The sequence below is a fragment of the Lepidochelys kempii genome, chromosome 1 (assembly GCF_965140265.1).
Source record: "Lepidochelys kempii isolate rLepKem1 chromosome 1, rLepKem1.hap2, whole genome shotgun sequence".
Taxonomy (NCBI): Eukaryota; Metazoa; Chordata; order Testudines; family Cheloniidae; genus Lepidochelys; species Lepidochelys kempii.
The window spans coordinates 329,830,903-329,853,001 of record NC_133256.1 but is presented as its reverse complement, the minus strand read 5'-3'; the positions used below and the strand labels follow the sequence as shown (position 1 = coordinate 329,853,001).

The 22,099-nt window shown below is 42.0% G+C and overlaps 1 protein-coding gene across 1 annotated transcript in view; it reads left to right on the top strand.

Moving 5' to 3' along the window:
* Nucleotides 1-552: 552 nt before the first annotated feature.
* GNAT3 (G protein subunit alpha transducin 3) overlaps nucleotides 553-22,099 on the top strand; it is a 40,682-nt gene continuing 19,135 nt past the window's right edge. The window contains 2 exon segments of the mRNA XM_073331887.1: nucleotides 553-670; nucleotides 15,755-15,797. Of these exon segments, the coding sequence (XP_073187988.1) occupies nucleotides 553-670; nucleotides 15,755-15,797 (161 nt within the window).

The window sequence follows — 22,099 nt, the reverse complement described above, 5'->3', positions numbered from 1 at the left end:
GAACATTAGTAAGGATTAAAAAAATTTTAAAATGCACCCAATTGTTAGGGATATAATAAATCCTTATGCTTAAAGGCATAACCCAGCCACTGACTCATGAGGTGAGAAATTTACATTCCCTAGAGCCAGGTTATTCTGTAATTGCCCACTTCAGGTTTCTTGCACTTTCCTCTGAATCATATGCTACCAATCATTGTCAGAGACTGGATACTGGACTAGATGGGCTGCTGCTCTGATCCAGTATGGAAATTCCTATGTTCCTATATCATGATTCTCCATAGCTATAATAGCTGAGTAGGCCATTTTAATTTTTTGACATCATAACCCAGTAATTCCATGTCCCTATGTAAATCTCTGTTTGTGCCGTCTCTGAATCGTGTGATGGATCAAAAGCAACTGCTTAGTCTGAAGGCAATCTCTAGATAAGAGGCTGAATGGGAATTTTAGACTTCCTTATAATATTGCTGTTGCATTGCCTGTTCGAACTAAAGCAGCTCTTCTAATTAGAAATAAACTAGCTAGGACAATACACTGATTCTGTAACACCACACCATGGGTAGTGGAGTCAGTTCAGAGAGTAAGGAGTCTGCCAGAAGATCAAAGGAACTGGAGAAGACACTCCATGAAGATGCAGAGCGGGATGCCAGGACAGTCAAATTGCTCTTGTTGGGTAAATAAATAATAATAATCTATTAGTCCTTCTATTAAAGTATGATTTTCACATTGAAACTAAATTTCAATACAGTGATTATCCAGCTCTTACAATTTTACTTTAAAGCAGACAATTATATAAAGTGAGAAATACAAAAAAGTTTTGTGATTTTACAGTGATGCCATGCACCTGCTTTATGTCAGAACATGAATGATCGGGACAAGCAAGAGGAGACAAGCAGGTTGAAAATGAATTTGGTCTTTTTACATTTAATCATTTTTAGATCATTTAAATTCATGGAATGAAAGAATTTGAGAAACAGAAATCACTCTTAGAATAATTAGTTAGAGTAATTGCTGTAGTTTTTTGTAATGTATAATACAGAAAGTAAGAGTCAACGGTACAATAAGCAGTCTAAACGCCCTAGCAAATGGATTGAAAGAGGCAATTGATTAAACAAAAAATCGACAGATGCAACTGCCTAATGAAAATGTGTTGTTTTAAATTTGCAAAACTGTTGCAACTTGCTGTATAAAGTAAAAACAGATGGTTTAGTGAAAATGTCTATATGTAAAAATGCTTCTGTGTTCAACCTGTTTTAGAATGTTTAGCGGATTATGTGAAATTAAGGCAGATGGATTTTGCTATATGCCATTTCTCCTCCTGTGAACTAGGGAGTACTTGCCAACAGGCAGCATAAGCAATACCGCAGTAGTAGTTCTGTACATGAGAAAGTTTGGAATTTTATCAGACCTCCATCAGTACACTATGTACTTCTATAGATTTCTGAATAGTGTTCTAGTGTGAGAGTAGTGTGATATTTGGCGTAACAATATAAATGAATTTGATCAGATGACTAGGACTCACTATACCTGTATTTACGAAATGCTTACAAAAGCTTTTACATTGTAGTTTATTCATACCAGTCTCATGGGAGAATTTAACTTCCCAGATTAGACTGGAGGACGAGTGCTAGTAATAATAATAGGGCTCAGATTTTCCTAGATGCGTTAGCTGATGGATTCCTTCAGCAAGTAGTTGCTGAACCGACTAGAGGGGATGCCATTTTAGATTTGATTTTGGTGAGTAGTGAGGACCTCATAGAAGAAATGGTTGTAAGGGATAGTCTTGGCTCAAGTGATCATGAGCTAATTCAGTTCAAACTGAACGGAAGGATTAACAAAAATAAATCTGCAACTAGGGTTTTTGATTTCAAAAGGGCTGACTTTCAAAAATTAAGGAAATTAGTTAGGGAAGTGGATTGGACTGAAGAATTTATAGATCTAAAGGTAGAGGAGGAGGCCTGGGATTATTTTAAATTAAAGCTGCAGAAGCTATCGGAAACCTGCATCCCAAGAAAGGGGAAAAAATTCATAGGCAGGAGTTGTAGACCAATCTGGATGAGCAAGCATCTCAGAGCGGTGATTAAGAAAAAGCAGAAAGCATACAGGGAGTGGAAGAAGGGAGGGATCAGCAAGGAAATCTACCTTATTGAGGTCAGAACATGTAGGGATAAAGTGAGACAGGCTAAAAGTCAAGTAGAGTTGGACCTTGCAAAGGGAATTAAAACCAATAGTAAAAGGTTCTATAGTCATATAAATAAGAAGAAAACAAAGAAAGAAGAAGTGGGACCGCTAAACACTGAGGATGGAGTGGAGGTCAAGGATAATCTAGGCATGGCCCAATATCTAAACAAATACTTTGCTTCAGTCTTTAATAATACTAAAGAGGATCTTAGGGATAATGGTAGCATGACAAATGGGAATGAGGATATGGAGGTAGACATTACCATATTTGAGGTAGAAGCGAAACTCAAACAGCTTAATGGGACTAAATCGGGGGGCCCAGATAATCTTCATCCAAGAATATTAAAGGAACTGGCACATGAAATTGCAAGCCCATTAGCAAAAATTTTTAATGAATCCGTAAACTCAGGGGTTGTACCATATGATTGGAGAATTGCTAACATAGTTCCTATTTTTAAGAAAGGGAAAAAAAGTGATCCGGGTAACTAGGCCTGTTAGTTTGACATCTGTAGTATGCAAGGTCTTGGAAAAAAATTTGAAGGAGAAGGTAGTTAAGGACATTGAAATCAATGGTAAATGGGACAAAATACAACATGGTTTTACAAAAGGTAGATTGTGCCAAACCAACCTGATCTCCTTCTTTGAGAATGTAACAGATTTTTTTTAGACAAAGGAAACGCAGTGGATCTAATTTACCTGGATTTCAGTAAGGCATTTGATACCGTGCCACATGGGGAATTATTAGTTAAATTGGATAAGATGGGGATCAATAGAAAATTGAAAGGTGATAAGGAATTGGTTAAAGGGGAAACTACAACGGGTCCTACTGAAAGGTGAACTGTCAGGCTGGAGGGAGGTTACCAGTGGAGTTCCTCAAGGATCGGTTTTGGGACCAATCTTATTTAATCTTTTTATTACTGACCTTGGCACAAAAAGTGGGAGTGTGCTAATAAAGTTTGCGGATGATACAAAGCTGGGAGGTATTGCCAATTTAGAGAAGGACAGGAATATCCTACAGGAGGATCTGGATGACCTTGTAAACTGGAGTAATAGGAATAGGATGAAATTTAATAGTGAGAAGTGTAAGGTCATGCATTTAAGGATTAATAACAAGAATTTTAGTTATAAGCTAAGGACGCATCAATTAGAAGTAACGGAGGAGGAAAAGGACCTTGGAGTATTGGTTGATCACAGGGGTTGATGACTATGAACTGCCAATGTGATATGGCCGTGAAAAAAGCTAATGCGGTCTTGGGATGCATTAGGAGAGGTATTTCCAGTAGGGAAAAGGAGGTTTTAGTACCGTTATACAAGGCACTGGTGAGACTTCACCTGGAATACTGTGTGCAGTTCTGGTCTCCCATGTTTAAGAAGGATGAATTCAAACTGGAACAGGTACAGAGAAGGGTTGCTAGGATGATCCGAGGAATGGAAAACTTGTCTTATGAAAGGAGACTCAAGGAGCTTGGCTTGTTTAGCCTAACTAAAAGAATGTTGAGGGGAGATATGATTGCTCTCTATAAATATATCAGAGGGATAAATACCAGAGAGGGAGAGAATTATTTTAGCTCAGTACCAATGAGGACACAAGAACAAATGGATATAAACTGGCCACAGGAAATTTAGACTAGAAATTAGACAAAGGTTTCTAACCATCAGAGGAGTGAAGTTTTGGAATAGCCTTTCAAGGGAAGCAGTGGGGGGAAAAGATCTATCTGGCTTTAAGATTAAACTCGATAAGTTTATGGAGGAGATGGTATGATGGGATAACATGGTTTTGGTAATTAAATATTCATGGTAAATAGGCCCAATGGCCTGTGATGGGATATTAGATGGGGTGGGATCCGAGTTACCCAGGAAAGAATTTTCTGTATTATCTGGCTGATGAATCTTGCCCATATGCTCAGGGTTTAGCTGATTGCCATATTTGGGGTCAGGAAGGAATTTTCCTCCAGGGCAGATTGGAAGAGGCCCTGGAGGTTTTTCGCCTTCCTCTGTGGCATGGGGCACGGGTCACTTGCTGGAGGATTCTCTGCTCCTTGAAGTCTTTAAACTACGATTATATAGCACAGATATAGGTGTGAGGTTTTCTGCAGGAGTGGTGGGTGAAATTCTGTGGCCTGCATTGTGCAGGAGGTCAGACTAGATGATCATAATGGTCCCTTCTGACCTAAATATCTATGAATCTATACCAGATCATCAGCTAATATAAATCAGCACAGATCCATTGACTTCAGTTTTAAACCAGACTTCAATTTGCACCAGCTGAAGATCTAACCCTCATTATTTAAATAAATTATGGAATAAACATAACACCATAGATATCTCAAGCAATAGTAAGAAGGTACCAGTTTGGTAAATATTACTTGGTTACATCATATTAGGGATATGATGTAATTTGTAAGCAGGAAAAGTTGTAAATCTATTCAGAGATGTTTAGTTGCATATCACATTGGCAAATACTCTATATATGAAAGTTTTCCCTGCAAAATTGACAAATCAGTAATGTTAAAGGGATATATCTTTGCAATCTACTGATGAAAAGTGCTACATAAAAGATAGGCATTTATTATTATTATCATTATTATTATTGTTGTTGTTGTTAGAAAGCCAGAGCTGTATGTGACCATATCAAATCATGAGAAACAGTGTTCCTTAAATAAGACAAATTACTGTCCTCTCAGAGAAAACTAAAGTTGGTCAAAAGTTGGGGAAGAAGGAATCTTTAAAAAAAAATTAAAATTGAAATTCTAAATGTTGATAAAGATTTTAGTCAAAATTTTTAAAAAATTGACCAGCTCTAGAAAAAAAATCCTATTATAGCCAAAAACAGTGGATAGATAGATAGATAGATAGATAGATAGATAGATAGATAGATAGATAGATAGATAGATAGATAGATATTGGTAGGAAATATTAGAATTACCACACTGGATCAGACCCATGGTAACTCTAGTCCATTATCCTGACTCTGACTCTGTCCAGCACCAGTTCCTGCAAAGTAAGGTGTGGGGAAACTCAAAGGAGACAATTATGGGATAACCTGCCACCAGGAAAAATTTTTTCCCAAACCCCCATCATGTAGGGGTTGCATTATACTATGAGGCATGAACAGTTTTATCCCTTCCAAAATGCTTCTTTTTCAGTATTTATTATTATAATTCTGGATATGCTTTGCTGGATAAGAGTTTACTACCGTGTTGAACCCCATTAAGATCTTGGCCTAAATGTTATCCTGTGGCAATGAATTCCATGGCCTAACGGCATGTGATATGAAAAAGTATGCCTTTTTATCATTTTAAATTTGCCACCTTTCAATGTCGTTCACTGTCCTCTTGTTCTTGTCTCAAGATATAGGGTGAGTAGCCTGGTCTACCTTCTCAAAACCGTTCATTATGTTTAAGCCCTTTGCTTCTCAGTTTAAACTGATTTTTACTGAAAATTTTCGGGGTTTTACAAAAAGTATTATTCAGGTTTTTTCTGATTTTCACCCTACTTTTGTATCATTCAAACATATAAAAATAACTTGTTTTATTAGGAAAATACAATACATTGCATGCGATATCTGTATTACGATAATACATTAGTCTGTGTGTATATGCAAAGCTGCCTATTGAAGTAAGGCTATGTATGAGTCTAGAAGATACACACAATAAACAAACAGGTACGCATGCAAGCTCTGAAATGCATGCGCTTCTGAACATACTGATGAATCTCCCACCCACCACATACACATTTCAAGCTGTTAGCAGATAACAACTTAAAGATTTGACACACTGCAATGGGAAGGAAATGAAAATCTGTATCAGAATGCATTTCAGAACACAAGGAAGTATTCCAAAGTTTTAAAAAAAACAAAACCAGGAGAAACGGATGAAGTTGAGTGTATGCACTGCAAATGGTGTAGCCTAGTTATTAAATGTAAATATTTATAGTCAAATAGTTCTAAGTCTACAACAATCAACTGTTTATTGAAATGAAAAGTTTTATTTGGGGATGAGAGATATATTTGGGGATGAGAGAGATATATTCTTAAACTCAGAGGTGGCATTGTGTTTTGTGTTCTGTTTTCATTCTGCAGCAAACCTCGTTGATGAATGGAATTCAAGGCCTCCCCTCCCCCCGTCTTTCCATCCACCAAAATAAACCCCGATATTTTTCATCTGCTTTTGTTGTTGGGGTAATAAACTCTGATAAATTCCCGGGAAAAATTAAATGAAATAAAAATGGAAAAAGAAGGGTCCTAATTATGTTGTACCTTTCAGTCATGTCCCCTTTTATTCACCTTCTCCCTAAGGGAAAGATTTCAGTCTTTTCCATGGGAAATACGTTTTCCCTTCTGGAATCCTTCATGTGGACAATAAGGAGGCAGCTATCTACTAAAGAGCAAGTGAAAGGAAAAGATTTTCTGGGTTTAGCAGATCCTACTTACAGTGTCCTTTAAAAAAAAATATGGAGCTACTAAGACTGTACTTGGCCTGCCCCAGAGGGAACCACAGTGCTTCCCTGAGCTCCTTGTGCAGATGCAGCATACGCCCCCTTCCATGATTAACTAGCACTACTGGCCAGACTAGATCTGGGCCCAGTTCACAGATTTTGGATCTAGCTCTAAAGATGAAATTTCCCCAAAGCTTAGGTTGCTTAAGGTCTGGGCTTTTGGTCCATACCCATCTCTGAGTAAGAGCATGGACCTGATTCTCCTTTCACTTTACACCAGGGTAAATCAAAGCTGCCTGCAGTGTAACTGCACTGAAGACAATGGAGTTACATCAGCGAAAATCCATTTTGCGATCAGATTCAGGACCCCTCATGCGGGGACGGGGAAATGTATAGATGATGTCAGTACTTTGAGCATGGGTCAGCTATTTTTTGTGCAGAAAGTGTTGTTTGTATCCTTAATGTCATCAAGACCCCAATTATTAAATAATTTCAATGTAATTCTACTGAGCATCATAGAAAAGGACTGTCATGTAGACAGATTTTTACCCATTCAGACCATATATTGCCACTGTATTATAGACCAGATGTCACCATTGTTTCTTTAGAGATAGACATATTGCAAATTAGAAGAGTCCTGAGAGTGACCATAATGCCCTTATGATTAAAAGAATGTAATAGAGTGTACTGTTTCCAGCAGTATTTTTACCAAGAGGAGGATTTAATACTTAGGCTAATCTCTCTGGAGTTCACAGCTTTCAAATAGGAACCCACCTACAAAAATGAAGACATCATTACTTAATTCAATTTCCATTATTTGTTCAAGGAGTTTAGCATGGAGATGCTGATTATTGCTCTTGGAACAGGAATTGGGTTGCACAGAACTATAGGTTTCGGATTCACATAAGTCTCACAGTGGATGCAAAGATGAAAGCCTTTGTGATTCTATCTCCTCCCCCTGGAAAAATGCCCCACTCCCCACCATGACCATCCAGACATGCACATAATTCACATTTGATTTATGAGCTAGGAACAAACCCCAAGGAAATAATAAGGTCTCCTTGAGAACATTTGAAAACTTAGTTAAGTGGCAGCCTTTTTTTTTTGGTACATTTCATTTAGACTGTACATTTCACAGAATGGAGACCTGCTACTTTATTGTCCTGCCAAACTCAATGGAGACCCATGACACTGCATCAATAATAATCACAGCGCTCCTATAAGATTGGGCCCCACTGGTAATCTAAGTGATAAACACATTGTTCGAGAATCCTGCTTCAGGACTGCTGAGACTTTGTCCTTTGCTAGGGCTCCAAGCAGCATCAGGACTTAGGCAGCTTTGTGCATGCTGAGCAGAGGCAAGTTAAGTGCCTGAGCTCCCTTAGCATCTACAGGGTTTGGCAGCTGTTGAATGGTGGTTTTTAGAATGTCAGTGGTCTTTAAATGTCAGATTTTGGTGTCTTGAGAAGCAGTTAGGTGTCTAAGGGCAGGTTTACACTTAAAATGCTGCAGCTACACCACTGTAATGCTTACGTGAAAATGCTCCTCCTCGGATTGCAGAGAGCTCTCCCATTGGCATAGTTAATCCAGCTCCGTGAGTGGCAGTAGCCATGTCAATGGGAGAAACTCACCCATCAACATAGCGCTGTCTACATGGTGGTTAAGGTCAGTGTAGCTACATTGCTCAAGGGTGTGGATTTTTCACACCCTTGAGCAACATAGTTATACTGACATAGGTCTGTGGACCTGACCTAAGTGCCTTTGTGAACCTGACCTTAAGCCACTTTCAAAAATGAGACTGGGGGCTTGTCTACACAGGACCACAGTCTGGGCTACATGGGTGAGGGGGGTGAATTGTAAAGTGCTGTAACGTGTTGCACTCTAACTGCCTCTTGTAGACCCTGTAGGCACTAGCTAAAAGGCACCTAGTTTGTGCTGATGTAGACCGAAACAGCACTGTGTTAATGTGAACTAGGTACCTGTTAGTTCTCATCAGCGAACACATTGGAGCGCTAGGGTTGCCAATCCTCCTGGATTGGCAGGGAGTCTCCCAGAATCGGCCTCAATCTCACGGTGCCTATTGAAACCAATCCAGCAGATTTTAATAGGCTGCTAAAAGTCTGGTTGGTGGCACAGTGGGGCTAAGGCAAGCTCCCTACCTGCCCTGGCTCTGTGTGGCTTCTGCAAGTGACTGGCACATCTCTCTGGCTCCTAGGCACAAGGGTGGCCGGGGGTCTCTGCGCACTGTCCCCATCCCAAGCACCATCTCTGCAGCTCCCATTGGCTGAGAACTGCAGCCTAGAAGCCAGATATGTCAATCATTTCCTGGAGTTGCCTGAGGTAAACACCGCCTGAAACCCGCATCCCTCAATCCCTCCCACACCCCAAACTCTTGCCCCAGCCCTGAGCCCACCCAAACTCCCTCCCATATCCTGCAACCCACACCCACTCCTCCATCCCAACCCCATACCCCAGGCTCAGGTCGGAGCCACCTCCTAGTCTCAGATCCCCTCGGCCCCACCCAGAGCCCACACCCCTTCTGCACCCTGCTCCAGCCCAGTGAGAGTGAGCGAGGGTGGGGGAGAGGGAGCAACAGAGGAAGGGGGGAATGGAGTGAGTACAGGGTGGGGCCTCAGAGAAGGGGCATGGCCTCGGGATAGGGGCAGGGGAAGGGTGTTTGGGTTTGTGCAGTTAGACAGTTGGCAATCCTATAGAGTGCTCTACAATTCACCCCCTCCCCATTGTCCGGACTATGGTGGCATCAGTCAGTTAGAAATAGTGTAAACCTTTATAACCATATTAGCTATTTGCGGCCTTTCCCTGGGTTTAACCATAGCCAGCTAGCACACTTTTAAAAACTATTCTCATTGTCTATACTAGGTGCTAAGAGGTGTAAGACAATGTCTTAACTAAAATGTGTTATTTAACACAGCTCATTTATCCCAGTGTAGACAACACCCAGCTTACTCCAGATGCCCATACCAATCCTTACTGCTCCTTTCACCTCCTGTTTCTCACACCTGATTTCATGACTTCTTTCTTGCTGCCCTCCATCCTTTCCCCCACCATACGCCAAGAACATTTCACTAGTCTATAAATAGCATAGCTCAGCCAGATTCACTTAGCCTAAATACCCCCCCCCACACACACACACACCTGCTTCAACAGAAGGGAGTCAGTCTCAGCAGTGAGGGAGGGGACATTAACTGAGGGACACCAAGTAGCTTCTTCCACACCCCCACCAGGAGTCTCTGGCACTCATTGACCAGCTGTGGGGAAAGGTGCTGAATGGCCAGTATTCCCCAGCTCCCTGGATTTAACCTGAAGTGGGAGCCATGTGGAGCCTCTTATCCACCTCAAGCTAGGAATGGGAACCCACTCTGACAGATGCTGTGGGCCTAGCTGATCATTTGGGGGGTCAGAAAAGATTTTTTTCTCCCCTGGTCCAATTGGTAGAGGATCAGGGAGCATTTTGCCTTCCCTGAAGCACCTTCAAGCCACAGTGGCTTAAGTAGGAACAGGTGTAGTATCTAATTAAGGTACTGGAGTGGAGTTGTTTATTGGGCACAACTTGTGGCCAGTTTCCAGTGTAGTTAAAAAAATAAAATGAAGGGTTTGCAGAGGTAAAAGATCTGGGAGCTGGTGTTTGGCCTTGGGCTTTTGGGATAGGGTGAGACCATGTGGCCTTATGGCTCTTGTGGACTGAGGTCCCAACCCTTCAGCACCCTCTGTCCCTCTTGCAGGGGGAAGGTGCTAGGATTCAGAGAGAGCTGAGTCCTGGGGGGTTGGCTGAGGAAAGCCTACCCCGTGTTATGGGTTATATGGTAAAGAGCCCTGTAGCTGCCACAGTGGAACCAATTAAACGCCTGGTATAGAAGAGTGTGGGTGATGGGCAGGTAGCGCCCCTCCCCTGTGCTAAAATGTAATAAAAGTTGCAGCTTGCCGCTTAATTCCATGCATGGGCCTGTCCTCATTTCACTGCTGGTCCGTATCAGTCCAGTTATATTTCTGAACTCGTAGTCATTCATAATCTGTTGAAAAATTTCCTTCCCACCTTCCTTCCAGTCATCATTCATTCCTAATCCCTACCCTCTCTTCCTATCACATGGTTCTGTCTGAGTTTGGGGCTGGTTCGCAATGTCAGATGCTATCTGGCCCTACCTGCTTTGTTAACATCCACTCAATGTGCAGCGGCAGTCAAAAAAGCGAAGAGAATGCTGGGAATCATTAAGAAAGGGATGGATAATAGGACAGAAAATATCATGTTGTTTCTATGTAAATCCATGGTACGCCTACATCTTGAATACTGTGTTCAGATGTAGTCGCCCCATCTCAAAAAAGATATATTGGAACTGAAAAAGGTTCAGAAAGGGGCAACAAAAATTATTAGGGATATGGAACAGCTTCCGTATGAGGAGAGATTAATAAGACTGGGACTTTTCAACTTGGAAAAGAAATGGTTAAGGGGAGATATGATTGAGGTCTTTAAAATCATGACTAGTGTGGAGTAAGTGAATAAGGAAGTGTTATTTACTCCTTCTCATAACACAAGAACTAGGGGTCACCAAATGAAATTAACAGGCAGCAGGTTTAAAACAAATAAAAGGAAGTATTTCTTCACACAACGCACAGTCAACCTGCCAGAGGATGTTGTGAAGGCCAAGACTATAACAGGGATCAAAAAAGAACTAGATAAATTCATGGAGGACAGGTCCATCAATGGCTATTAGCCAGGATGGGCAGGAATGGTGTCCCTAGCCTCTGTTTGCCAGAAGCTGGGAATGAGCGAAAGGGGTTGGATCACTGGATGATTACCTGTTCTGTTTATTCCCTCTGGGGCTCGTGGCATTGACCACTGTAGGAAGACAGGATACTGGGCTAGATGGACCCTTGGTCTGACCCAGTAGGGTCATTCTTATGTTCTAACATTACTCTTTAAAATGACCACTGGCCCACATTCATCCCTGGTGGAACTAACTCTGTGAAGGTTAGTGGACTTAACACTTATAGCAATTCTCTGTCCCAAGTCTTTAAGAAACAAGTTTTATGTTTAGCCATTTATACTAGTCTGAGCATGAATGAAGAGTGTATTTCAGAAAGTTAGAAATGGCTTGTTATAGATTTAAAAGCTTCAAAGGTTTAGTTCAAAGAGGCACCCAAGAATTAGGACGTATGTGCAGACTTTATCCCCTTAACTCAAACATCTTGTGTTTAGACTCTAAATATCACAAGAACAGGCTTTCTAGAGACACTTCCATCCAATGAAGTGAACTGTAGCTCATGAAAGCTTATGCTCAAATAAATTTGTTAGTCTCTAAAGTGCCACAAGTACTTCCATCACTGCATTTCACATTCCATTCAGGAAGAAAATGCAGAGGGAAGTCTTTTCTTATATATTCAACAACAAGCCCTGATGGACTGAGTGTGGATCTGGGGGTCAGGAATCCTTAAATTTTTATCCTGGTTTTGCCATTGACCCACTGTGTAATCTTAGACAAAGCACTTAAACACTCTGTGCCTCAGTTCCCCAATCTGTAAAATAATAAAATACTTCTCTAGCTCACGGTAATGTTGTAGAGGCCCTGACCTGAGATTTTCCAAGTACCTTCCACCCCACTGACATCACTGGAAGTTGCAGGTGTTCTGCTTCTCTTCAGAACGGACCCCAATTTTTAAAAGTGGCCACTGATTGGGGGGGGGCTTCATTTTTGGGGTGCACAACTTGAGAAGTTAAAATGGAGGCACTCGATGTCAGACGCCACTTTGGAAAATGTGAGTTCCGATGCTTTGCAGGTCTTTGATGATATGAAGTTCAAAATACATGCCAAGGGTCTTTCCTGCCAAGCTCAGCAGCAAACTTTGATATTTTCGAAAGTTTACTGAACTTTTCCAGGCTTCAGAAAAGGGTTGGGGTTTTTTTTTCAGCTGTAGACACTAATTAGGGTCAATCATTTTTTATTCAAAGTAGTGTGCCCATTCCAGGACAAACTAACAAATAGTCTGGTGGGGAAGAGTTCTTTATGTTGTTCCTGAATAGTTATACCATTAAAACATCATTTACCTATGGAGAGACTCCAACCTAGGTAGTTATGCAGCTCTTATCATTGTGTATTGTATCTTTACCTTTCCTGGGGCTTGGACTCTGCAGAGGTAGCTGGTGTTTTATGAGCATAAGTGAAGCAACATGTTGCAAAGGAGATGCACGCTGCTCTCACTCACACACGTACACACAGAGATACACCCACACATGGGGACTTCGTTTTTGCATTCTCCTTTTATAGTTTTTTCTCTTTAATCTAAACTAACAGTGATTGAAACTGAATGTGACTGACCTTCCTGCATGGAAAAATTTAACACAGTGGTCCCCAAACTTCTTCATTCATGCCCCCCACCTGGTCTGTGCACACACACACACCCCCAGAACTGCTGTCAGGAGCAGGGCCAGAGCTGCGTTCGGGAGCTAGGGGGCCAGAACGCCAGGGGCAGAGTGGGGCTGGGTTGTGCACCCTCCCTGCCCCCAGTAAGGGCAGGCATGGGCCCCACTCCCCCCGCAAAAAATAGTTCCCCCACACCCATCTAGGGGGCATGCCCCACAGTTTGGGGACCACTGATTTAACAGAACTTATCTCAGTCTTCATCAGTTACTCCAAGTAGGAGATAACCTAAATAGTTGGAAGGATGCAGTGTTGCCTTCTGGCTAGAGCGCTGGACAGGCACTGAGGAGACCTGGGGTCCATTCCCAGCTCTTCAGCTGGCTTGCGGGGTACGTTTAGTCACCTCTCAGTGCCTCAGTTTCCCTATCTGTAAAATGGGGGTGAAGATACTGATCTCCTTTGTAAAGCACTTTGAGATCTATAGATGAAAAGCACTAGATACTACTTAATAAATAAGCATGATTAGATTCACTTTGTAATAGCTCCCCCGTGCATAACTCCAGGAGTGTACATAATTCTGGTCGTTCAGTGTTACGAGCAGAGGTCTGGGAACTCCTTGCTTCCCCTTCTGACTCTATCCCAGACATAAGAGATACATATAAGGTAGGATTATCACTAGCCCTAATCCTCAAAGCGGAACAGGAGGGAGCCAAGGCCCCCAAGACCCTATGCAACCCACTGAAGAGCTATTGTGACTCTGGGTCCTCAGCTCACTTGCCACTGTTCCCTGTGAAGGAGGGATGGAATGCAGGTACAGTCATGACTCTCTGCCCCTTGAATGCTCTGGCCAGAGGAGCGGGCTCAACATGAGGAAAGAAGAAAGGAAAGATTCAGGGTCCAATAAATTCTTACTATTACACTCCCTTGGGAGCAAGAGCTCCTTCTGAGGCAGCTAAGAGTGATCCTATACTCAAGACTGAACCGAAAAGTTCTATGTAGCCTATGATTAAAGTATTCCTGAAAGATTAATTAAGAGTATAAACAAAGGAGAAGAGATGCACCCATTGGGTTTAAATCCCAGCTCCTTCTATAATTTAACATTGTCTTTCAGTCACTGAACAGGGACTCATTTATGTATTATTTTCACTAACATTGTTCAATGCCCTGGGCTAGCATTGGTATTTTGCACGAATATCATAAGACCAGACCTGAAGAAGAGCTCAGTACAGCTTGAAAGCTTGTCTCCCTCACCAACAAAAGTTGGTCCAGTAAAAGATATTACCTCACCCCCCTCATCTCTCTAATATCCTGCCAAGACAGCTACAACAACACTGCATAAGACCTCTCTGTCACGTAGTGAAACTGTAGTAAACATTGCATAATCCGGGATGGGCTGTGGTTTGCTCAGTTCCTTAAATGGGTATTGAGAAGAAACTGACTGATGACCTATTACAAAATTTGCAAGTTTCAAATGCAAAACCAATTGTTGACATGGTCGTAATTAATCACAGAGCGTGGCAGGTGGCTGCATTGGCCAACTTAGCATAATCATGGTATTTTTCACCAGTGCTTTCTGCCACTCATCTGATGGGTTTCAGAAGAATGTTTTGCATCTGTTTTGCTGGTTGTTGTGACTCATTTGCTGACATTTAAATGTTGTGAACTTTAAAAAAAATCTGTTTAGAAAATACTTCTCATCAACTCATTCCCTTTAGCCAATGAACATCTAGTTGGAATAGCGATGGCCTGATTCTCCACTGCAAGTAGCCATTTACACCTGTGCCAAAGGAGGGTAAATCAAAGTATTTATGCACTCATGCTGTAACCGACAAAGAGCAGGGCAATGGAAAATCATGTTCCTTGAGTTCCTGGCGTTTAGCCCTCAAATTATGCCCCAATTCATACAATTGAAACATTAGGGCCTAAGACCTAGATGTGGGAAGTAAGTTACACACCTGAGCTGCGAACATTGCTACTCCCCAGTCTGTGCTCTGACCGCTTTTCATGTGAGTAAGTGCAGCTCCGCTTGCTTTGCAGCAGGGGGATATCGTTTTGTGACTGTTAGCCATTTTGCACCTGAATAGGAGGGCCAGGTTCAAATAAATAAGGCTACCCACTCCCAAACCCTGATCTCAGTTCTTCAACTGACTTTATGCAGGCAGACTCAGGGACCCAGGCAGAACCTCGGTGAAGTCAATGGGGCCCTGTGCAGATACAGAGTTCTTCCTAAACTGAGCGAGCTTGGTTAGGGTCCTACTTTCCACACACACCCTCGCTCTCCCTTCTGCATGAGAGTCCAAGGTTATGGTGCATAGAAAGTGGAGTTATATCTGCAACAACGGGTTTGCACCCATGATGCTTCTAACTTTCCACACTCCCCCACCATGCAACATGATGCAGAATCAGGGGACTTTTGTTCATGAAGCTGAGCTCTCATATGCTTCAAGTGCCCAGTGGATGCTGACAGAACATAAGTCTGGCCCATTTTCTTTTCTCTTTGTTTCCAAAATCTATATTATTTTAATTACATCAGTGTTCTTTTAGCTTTTACAAATGACATTTCTATTAGGATTTCAGTGCAAAATACGCCTTGACTTAAAAAGAAAGAGGATTCTATGAGATAAAATGATGCCTCTGAAGAGAGTATGCGCCTCTCCCCTTCCCCAGTTTTTGTCCATGAAAATTATGGAATTTGCAAGATTATTTTAATGTCTATTAGTCTTATTTGTGTATCAGAAATATTTTTGAATATTCCTTTTCTGCAGGTGCTGGAGAGTCAGGAAAGAGCACTATTGTGAAGCAAATGAAGTAGGTATATGAATATTAATTTCCATTATAAAGTTTGTATACTTGCAATATGTGCAGCAAATGTCTCAGCTATCAGTAATTTTATTTTCAAATAAAATGCAACAAAAAATTAAAATCAACTTCCATTTCCAACATACAAAGTGAAATACAAAATGATCGGAGATATATAGCTGATTTTCTAATCAAATATATTTGGCAAATCTTGCACTGATCCAACTACTACTGAAGTCAAGCAGCCTTTCCATTAGCTTCCACAGGAATTGCACCAAGCCATGAGTAAGGCTGCATGTCTGTCATGGAGGTCACTGAAGTCACAGATTCTGTGACTTTCCATGACCTCTGTGATTTTTGCAGTGGCCGCTGCTGGGGCAGTCTCGGGCCACCACGTCCCCCCTATCCCCACCCCAGCAGCAGCAGTAGTTTGGGTGTGTGAGGGGGCTCAGGGCTGGGTGTGCGGGCAGAGCTTATCTCTGGAGGGGGCTCCCCGGAAGGCCAGGGGGCTCTGCACGCTGTCCCTGCCTGCACCCAATGGGTGCTGCAGAGCCAGAACTAGTGGCAGGGGCAGCGTGTGAAGCCCCTCTGGCCATCCCTCCCCCTAGGACCTGCAGAGACATGCCGGCCATTTCCAGGGAGCTGTGAGGAGCCAGGTAGGGAGCCTGTCAGCCCTGCCAACCCCCCCCAGCATCAGTGGAGGTCCTGGGCCATGTGTCACTGCCCACCACCCCACTTGCACCAGAGGTGGTCCCACGCCACACGCCACTGCCTGCCTCCCCCAGCACCAGTGGGGGTCCTGGACCACCCCACCCAGCAACCACAGTGCCCCCCCACCCCCGGGCCACCTCCACAGCACCTGTGGAGCCCCCAACAGGCCATCCCCCAGCACCCGCAGTGCCCCCCCAGGGCAAGTTTTAGTTAGAAGTATATAGTACAAGTCATGGACAGATCACAGGCCTTCAATTTTTGTTTACTGCCTGTGACCTATCCTTGACTTTTACTAAAAATACCCATGACTAAAATGTAGCCTTAGCTATGAGTATTAGATCAAGGAGTATAACTGAACTCATAAATCTATGCTTTGCTTCTCAGAGTGTCAATCGCTGTTGATCTTCACAGATTTCAGAGTAACAGCCATGTTAGTCTGTATTTGCAAAAAGAAATGCATCCGATGAAGTGAGCTGTAGCTCACGAAAGCTTATGCTCAAATAAATTGGTTAGTCTCTATGGTGACACAAGTCCTCCTTGATCTTCACAGAATTACTCTAATTCCTGCCTATAGCCAACTCTCTAGTGAATGCAAAGATTGTGTCTGGCCCTTGTGCCTTGTGCTGAGTGGGAGGTACAAGCATACCTGATTGCACACTTTGCACCAAGGCTAGGGACAAGTGCAGGGAATGATGTCTTTGTGTACCCAAGGATGTAAACCTCTCCAAAGGGCAAGGGAAGAAGCTGGGATGATGGCCCTACCCCACTTGCAGGCATCAATGGTCCCAGCTGGACACGCTGGGAAGCACAGGTAGGATCATCCAAAGGGCAATATCCCTTTACAGACTCTCATTGGGGATTTGATTGTGCCATTACTTCAGATAAACCTAGTGCAGTAACTGTTCACTCAACAAGGGCCTGGTCCCGCTACCATTGAAGACAATGACTGTATTTCCATTGATTTCAAAGGGAGTGGATTAGGCACTGAATGAGCTTCATCATGGACTATTTTATTATATTTATAGCTAGGCTGTTCACATTTCTTTACATGTAACTAAGCAGGCCAATTTTTCTAAAGGTAGCTAAAGTAGTAGTTTAAAGAAGTAACTCAACTGTGCCAAACCAGTGGCAACATAACTCCAATTTAAATGTGCAGCCCATGTCCTCCTTTACATTTAAAAATTGTAAAATTGTATTGTTTAATCAGGGCTTATTTTTCCAGGTGAATTTGTGAATTATTGCCTGAAATTGCTTTTTATAGTCATCTGACAAATACAGAGGGCGATTACAAAATTCCAGAGCCAGAACCATTGTAATTATTTGAGCATGCCACCACTGTATTGGTATCAATCTGTTCCAATGTAAACATTTTTAAGGAGAGCATTTTTAATAGAGGGGACACTTTATCTCTTATTTAAAATTTTCTGGTTATTTGACATCCTTATCAACCCATTTAAAGAATAATTTGGATAATGTTGGCACAGGGATAAATGCCATAATGGAAAATGTTTCCTTCTTTTCCTTTTGGGTTTGCAGCAGGACAATTTTAATAACATCACCATAACTTTCACCAAATGTTTTTGCCAACTTTTCTGTTTCAAGTAAGATAATGTATTTTTTATTTCCTTCATTGTAAGTCTGATTGAGCCGCACATCCTCTGCACACTCTGCAAAGTGCTTTAAAACGTACTTAACCCCCACTGAAGTTGTGCTGAAGTGCTTTGCTGAATAGGGCTAAATTTAAGCTTGTTCTGTGAGAAATCTGAGAGCTAATTTACCCGATAGCATTAGAGGTAAACCTGAAAAGCTCTATGTAACTTTTAAAGCCCCATGTCTATAAGATTTAGAGCTGGTGGGAAAATAGGGGGGTTTCCATGGAAAATTATTAAAAAAATTGTTTTCATTTTTGTTAACAATTTCCATGGAAAAGTTTGACTTTTTGGTGAAATATCAAAGCCAAAATATGTTGGCCAAAACATGAAATATTTCAATATTCAAAGGTTTGATTGTCAGGTGTTCCGTTTTTCAAAAAAATGTCAAAATTTTCCATGGAAGCAGACACTGTTTCCAAAAAAAAAAAAATTGTTTTGTTGAAAACTTTCCTGTCAAAAACAGTTTTGACAGAAAATTTTTGACTAGCGCTAATGAGGCCATCCTAATACTACTAATATGATTTTTTAATGAATACATTACAATACTATACTTTCTATTATTCATCATAATGGAGATATCTGTAGACCTGATCCAAACCCCACTGAAGTCTGAATTATTCCATTGGCTTCTGTATTCTTTGGATAACATCCTCGGAAACATAAAGGAGAATTACAGCTTATTTTCAGTTAGAATTGAGGAAGACAATTCTTCAGCTATTAAAAGATTTTCTTATCCTTCTGAGTATTTACAAGGTGATATCACTGGTTTTAAATTTTCTCTAAAGAAGGCTATGCTTTGAGAGTGCATTTGAAAATGTTTCCTTGCTTGTTAAAGTCATACATAAAGAGAATAGGGGGCTGCTACTGACTAACTATTCTTCGGGCTGGGTAGCATGGATGCTGCCAGAGGACGTGAATATAAATATAAAAGCCTCAAGAGAAAACAAGTATTTTTCTTTTTGTAATTACAGTAGCTAGTGCTATTTTGAGGCCCTCTATTTTCTTCCTTTCTTTGTTGTTCAAATGCTTTTAAGGATAATAGCAACATTTAAAATGACTGAAAATTATAAGTGCATTTGCCTGTCTTCCCTTCAGATGTTCACAACCCCCCACCCTTTAAAACAGACGGTAAAAACGTGTTCTTTTAATCCCACAACTTCCACACAACCTCTAATGCATGCATTGCTATGGGGCATGCAGACTAAAACAGCCAGCCTTAGGTTTTGAATTCTCTGTAGTTTGGAGTTTCCTTACATTTCATGCCATTGTATGTACTAAAGCATCTGATTTTTATAGCTGGAGGGCTATAAAGGTCACTGCACAAGTTCCAAAATATCTTGAAAACATATCGGAAATAGTTTTTTTCTGTAACAAATAGCATATACAGAAAGTGAGATGGGATAGTACAATGTGGAGGTTTTTTAATACTCATTTGGATGACTTTCTCATGACCTAGTTTTCCACTCATGACGAACATAGACATTCCACGCTCACCCCAATAAGTACTCCATGCTACCATGTATCCTCTACGTGCCTCATATGTTACATACAATTGGCATTCATTTTTTTCTTTCATTTTGAACGTTTCTAGAGGTTCTAGAGGTGTTTCTCATTCTGGGGCCAAGCCCACTGAAATCAATGGGAGTCTCTGAAGCCTTCCACTGTCTTTAATGGGCTTTGAATTAGATCCAATATATATTCATTTTGAGAATGTCACTCAAACCACTAGGCACTTCCAAAAAGGAAGGTAAGCTTTAAGCTATTTTGGAACTGTTTTAGAGAGGGGGTTTGGTACCTCACTGTATGCAAAGTTGTAGCTTTGCCTTTTCTTTTGTGATTCAGGTCAGAGATATGATAGGATTCATAGACATTCCATTCTAGTCCACTCCCATTCTCTCCTAGGCCTTGTCTACCCTACACAGTTTTGTCGATGCAGGTTATGCCAATGATCAAAAACCAGTATAATTACATCGCTTGTGCATGTTCACACAATGCTCCTTCTGTCAGCAGAGCGCGTCCACAGTTGGTGCTCTAGTATTGACAGTGAAACGCTATCCCACTGTGCTACTTCCCACCTTCTGCAGCTAGGAGGTGTGCGACGGCAGAGTGGATCGCAGTGCATCATGGGTGTGGCTCCACGTCCCATGATGCAGTGTTTTCCATCCCATCATTCCATGGGCTTCTGACTGCGTTTCACAGCATTTTTCAACAGCCCCTGTTTACTGTGCGCCCACCATCTCTGTCTGAAAGGATTGATCCTGCACTGCTCTCTACTGTTGTGGTCACTGTTATAAACATATTGCAGACGGTTATGCAATATATCATGAACTCCCCATCTGAGCAGGAATCAGAGTTGCCTGACCTGCTGTTTGTCATGGAAAGAAACTACACCAGATTACTTTAGGCATTCATGGGGCAGCTGCACACAATGGTGCACCGCTTTTGGGCTTTGGTGGAGCACTGAGTGGTGGAGCACTGAGTGGTGGAATCACATCGTTATGCAGGTCTGGCATGATGAGCAGTTGCTGCAGAACTTTCGGATGTGGAAAGCCACCTTCCTGTGTTTGGAGCTTGCACTGCGGCGCAAGGTCACCAAAATGAGAGCTGCCCTCTCAGTGGAGAAGCATGTGGCAATTGCTGTGTGGTGACAGTTACAAATCAATTTGGAGTCGGAAAGTCCACCGCTGGGGCTGTGTTAACGCCAGTGTGCAGGGCCATTAATCACATCCTGCTATGAAGGACTGTGACTCTTGGCAATGTGCATGAAATAGTGGACAGCTTTCCAGCAATGGGTTTCCCTAACTGCAGCAGGGCAATAGATGGTATGCCTATCGCAATTTTGCCCCAGACCATTTTGCAATGGAGTACATCAATAGAAAGGGGTATTTTTCTATGGTATTTCAACTACTTGTGGATCACTGTGGATGTTTTACTGACATCAAAGTGGGATGATCTAGGAAGGTACATGACACATGCATCTTTAGGAACATTGGTCTGTACAGAAAGCTACAAGCAGGGACTTTTTTTCTAGAACAGAGGATTCCAGTGGGAGATGTTGAAATGCCCATATTGATCCTGGGAGACCCAGCCTTCCCCTTAGTCCCATGGCTCACAAAGCCTTACACGGGAATCCTGGACAGCAGCAAGGAACACTTCAACAATAAGCTGAACAGGTGCAGAATGGTCATAGAATGTGCCTTTGGAATATTAAAAGCACACTGGCGCTGCCTTTATGTCAGGTTAGACCTAAATGAGGAAAATATTGCCATGGTCATAGAAGCCTGATGTGCACTCCATAATGTTTGTGATACTAAGGGTGAAACATTTCCCCCAGGATGGAGTATGAAGGTGGATCGCCTGGCATCTGATTTTGAGCAGCCAGATACCAGGACTAATAGAGGAACACAATGGGGGGGAGGAGGGCTATTTAAATCAGGGAAGGTTTGAGGCAACATCTTGACAATGAGCAGCAGTAATGTGTCTTTCTATACAGCACTCTACCATGCTTTGTTAACTTTCATGAAAATTTTGATGATTCCGGATCAGGATTTGTAATCAGCCAATGATGAAATTGCCGTCGTGTATTAATTCCAGCAGCAATCACCATGTTTTGGAGACAAATAAAGATTGGTTATCTTTCAGAGAGTTTATTTTTATTAAATACCAATTAACAACATACACAAAAGGCTTGGTGGGAAGGGATATAATAGTAAAGGGCAGTATAGGCTCTCATACCTGTTTATAAGTTCAGCTATCATTTTGGAAGCTGTCCGAAAGCGTGGAGTGAATGAGTTACCGAGATGGGCTGGGAACTTAGAAGGAATGTGTGGGAGGAGTTTGGGGAGGGCATGGAAAACAGTTCTGTATCAGCTCAGGGGGAAGGGGTGCACTTCCTGCGTGTGAACAGTTTCAGACCAGGTTGCTATACTGCTCACCTGTGTGCTGCTT